Raw genomic sequence first — 4,043 nt, 5'->3', positions numbered from 1 at the left:
TCGTTCTATTCAACTGCATTGCAATAACCATGTCTTTCTCAAATTTGGATTTCCAGCGGGTCAATGTGGATATTGCCCGGATATGGTAGCATTGAGGCCAAAGTAGCTAGTGCATCAGCTAACTCATTGTGGAATCGAGGAATATACCTGAACTCGACGGACTTGAACCGTTTGCTAAGATCATCTACATGTTGCCTGTATGGGATAAGCTTGATATCTCGGGTTTCCCATTCACCTTGAGCTTGTCAAATAATCAAGTCAGAATCTCCCATGATTAACAATTCTTCCACATCCAGATCAACTGCCATGTTCATGCCCATAATGCAAGCTTCATACTCGACAGTGTTGTTTGTACAAAAGAATTGAAGCCGAGCTGGGGCCAGATAGTGTTGACCGGTGGGCGAAATCAAAATTACCCTAATCCCAACACCTTTTGCATTTACACCTCTGTCAAACAACATTTTCCAAGCATGAGTGTTTTCTGAAATTAACTCAACTGAATTTACTTCCTCGTCCGGAAAGTAAGTACTCAAGGGCTGATATTCATCATCAACAGGATTCTCAGCTAGGTGATCCGCCAAAGCTTGAGCTTTCATCATCGTGCGGGTGACATACACAATGTCAAACTCAGTGAGCAGGATTTGCCATTTTGCTAGCCTTCCTGTGGGCATGGTTTTTGGAATATGTACTTTAGGAGGTCCAATCTGGTTATGAGATAGGTGGTATAGGCCAACAAGTAATGCCTAAGTTTCTGGGCGACCCAAGTTAGGGCGCAGCAAGTTCTTTCCAATAAAGTGTACTTGGCTTCATAACTAGTGAATTTCTTGCTCAAATAATATATGGCTTGTTCTTTCTTCCCGGTCGCATCATGTTGCCCGAGAACACAACCAAAAGAATTCTCCAAAACTGTCAAGTACAAGAACAAAGGTATCCCGGGCTCGAGTGGGACCAACATTGGCAGATTCGACAAATATTCTTTGATTTTATCGAAAGCCTCTTGACACTCACCCGTATATCTGATTGCCGCATCTTTCTTCAATAGCTTAAATATGGGCTTGCACGTGGTAGTTAGCTGAGCAATGAACCTACTGATGTAATTTAATCTTCCCAGCAGACTCATGACCTCTTTCTTGGTTCTCGAAGGTGGAGAATCCCGAATAGACTTTATCTTTGTTGGATCTAGCTCGATGCCTCTTCGACTGACTATAAACCCCAAATGTTTCCCAGATGGAACGCCGAATGCACATTTAGCTAGATTCAACTTCAAGTCATACTTACACAGACGCTCAAAGAACTTTCTTAGATCCCGCACATGGTCGTCCTGCATTCTGGATTTAATGATCACATCATCCACATATACCTCAATTTTTTGGTGCATCATGTCATTAAAGATGGCGGTCATAGCTCTCATATAATTGCCCCGACATTCTTTAAACCAAACGGCATGACCCTATAATAGTAAGTGCCCCAGGGTGTGGTGAAAGCCGTCTTTTTGCATCTTCTTCATCCATCAGAACCTGGTGATACACAACATAACCATCCACGAAAGACTGTATCTCATGTTTGGCATAATTGTCAATAAGAATGTGGATGTTTGGTAATGGAAAGTTGTCCTTGGGGCTTGCTTTGTTCAAATCCCGATAATCAACACACACTCGGGTTTTCCCATCTTTCTTTGGAACTAGGATCACATTAGCCAACCATGTGGTGTATCGGACCACTCGGATCACACCAGCTTTCAACTGTTTGGTGACTTCTTCTTTGATCTTGTCACTGATGTCTGTTTTAAACTTTCTCTGCTTTTGTTGGACAGGTGGATAACCAAGATAAGTTGGCAATTTGTGCACTACCAAATCAACACTCAGTCCTAGCATATTATCATAGGACCAGTTAAACACGTCTTTGAATTCGAACAAAAGTTGGATCAATGGATCTCTGGTTCTTTCATCATCGTGAATACTTATCATGGTCTCCTGGACCTCTTCCGGACTACCCAAATTAACTGGCTTGGTTTCATTTAAGTTTGGCTTAGGCTTATTCTCCAATTGTTCCAGCTCTCGATTTATTTTCCTAAAAGCCTTATCTTTATCATATTCTGGTTCTTGATTCATTATTTTACAGTTACACAGCGTGTTAGGATCTGGGCATGAAGTCCGCAAGCATGTCATATTATTTAAGTCCGCATCATTAGAACTGAAAAAGAGAGAGATAAGAAAAATAACAAAAATCAGAAAGAATAATGGAAAGAGATTCATAGATGATGAACTATTGATTTCATTTCATTGAATTTGAAGATAGGAGGGTTTACATCAGAATTTAAAAGACAATAAACTAAAAACATTCGAGTTACACCCTGAAATAACTCGGAATGCAGAAAAGATGGCAAGACTGAACTACCGGGATTCCCGCCTGACCGGGAATGGAGTAGCCTTCCAATTTTGAAGTTTAGCATCTGGCCCCATATATTGCACCTCAGCAGTGCTTGATCCCTCACCCGGTTGGACCATGTGAACCTCGTACAACATTTGCTTCATTGCTTCATAGATGTCCTCAATTTCATCGGCCGTGAAGGTCTCTTCTTATTTTTCTATATACCTTGGCCTAACAAATGTCCTGGAAAGGTGCGAGACTTGCTGAGGTAGGGCCCTCCCATATTTCTTACGTTTACTATCCCAATTTACGTCGACCTCTATAGCTTGAAAGCATACGCCAAAGAACTTCTCGCCGATAGTCAAAGTGATAGGCTCTATAGTGCCTCGTAAGGATACCCCGAGCCCTTTCCCAGGCTTGTACCCATGTTTGATCATTTTAATGGAAACCATGATTGATGTGTTTGATAAGCAGGGTTGAGGACATGGGGTTCCTTCCTCGCACTGGTCTGCGACCACGATCTCAAAATCTTGGTTGACGATGTGTTCACTACCCTCTCTAGCCTCCAAGCATGGGACTGACGGGTCACTGTAGGTTGATTGTTCATCTTCTTCGTGGTCCACTATTTCTTGGTTTTCATGTTCGAACTTGACCATTTGGTAGAGAGTAGAGGGCACAGCCCCCGCGACATGGATCCAAGGTCTTCCTAAGAGAAAGTTATAGAAAGTGTCCATGTCCAAAACTTCAAAATATTACTTCAAAATCTATGGGGTCAATAGTTAGGACCAAGTCAATCTCCCCTATCATATCCCGCTTGACACCGTCGAAAGCACGTATGCAAACATTATTGGGTCTAATCCTTTCAGTCCCAATTTCCATCCTTTGTAATGTTGATAGAGGGCAAATGTCAACTCCAGATCCAGCGTCCAACATAGCCCTTTTCAGATAATATCCTTCACACTTGACAGTCAAATGAAGGGCTTTGTTATGGGCGGCTCCTTCCAGAGGCAAGTCATTTCGGCTGGAGATTTGGTTGATTTCAAAAAATCGCTTTGTCGTTCTTTCCAACTGTTCAACCGTGGTCTCAACCGGAACATACGCCTCATTCAGCATATTTAACAACACTTTCTGATATCCATTTGAGCTTATCAGTAGGGACAAAAGTGAGACCTGAAAGGGGGTCTTTCTAAGTTGATCAATTACAACATACTTTGAGGTTTTCATCTTTCAAAAAAATTCCTCCGCTTCTTCAGTATTGATCGGCTTCTTAAGTGAAACCGCTTCTACTTTGTTTTGTTCAATTCTTCCAGGTTGAGATACTTCCCAGATTGGTTCATTTCATTTACTTCTCTCATGATTTCTTTTCCTTTATATGTGACCAGTGCCTTATTGTAGTTCCAAGGGACGGTAGTGGGGTCTTTCATGGGACTCTGTGCTGCGCGGCTGATAACCACGGGCTCAGTCAACCTTGGTAAAATTATCGGCCCCTGCGCCACATAAGTCCCCTTTGGCACGTATATCTTTGGATCATTCAACGTGACTTTCTATTACTCAAGTCTTTTGGGAGAGCTCAACATGAATTGTTCCTTTCTGGGGGCCCTAGGAACATCGAGAATAGCATCTTTAGGAGGTGCTACCCTTGTCTTTGTTTCCTCAACATTTTCTGCATTTTG

The 4,043-nt window shown here is 42.2% G+C and overlaps 1 protein-coding gene across 1 annotated transcript; it reads right to left on the bottom strand.

Annotated features, from left to right (window-relative positions):
* Nucleotides 1–245: 245 nt before the first annotated feature.
* LOC138880998 (uncharacterized) lies at nt 246–3,104 on the bottom strand. The gene is made up of 5 exons (XM_070161185.1): nt 2,596–3,104; nt 1,755–2,193; nt 1,437–1,517; nt 1,009–1,321; nt 246–661 (listed from the first exon to the last, which is right to left on the bottom strand). Exons 1-5 carry the CDS (start codon nt 3,102–3,104, stop codon nt 246–248), a joined length of 1,758 nt encoding a protein of 585 aa, XP_070017286.1.
* Between the last annotated feature and the right edge of the window lie 939 nt (nt 3,105–4,043).

Source organism: Nicotiana sylvestris, chromosome 11 (assembly GCF_000393655.2).
Source record: "Nicotiana sylvestris chromosome 11, ASM39365v2, whole genome shotgun sequence".
Taxonomy (NCBI): domain Eukaryota; kingdom Viridiplantae; phylum Streptophyta; class Magnoliopsida; order Solanales; family Solanaceae; genus Nicotiana; species Nicotiana sylvestris.
Note: the sequence above shows the minus strand (reverse complement) of the source record. Positions and strands in the feature narration are given on the sequence as shown.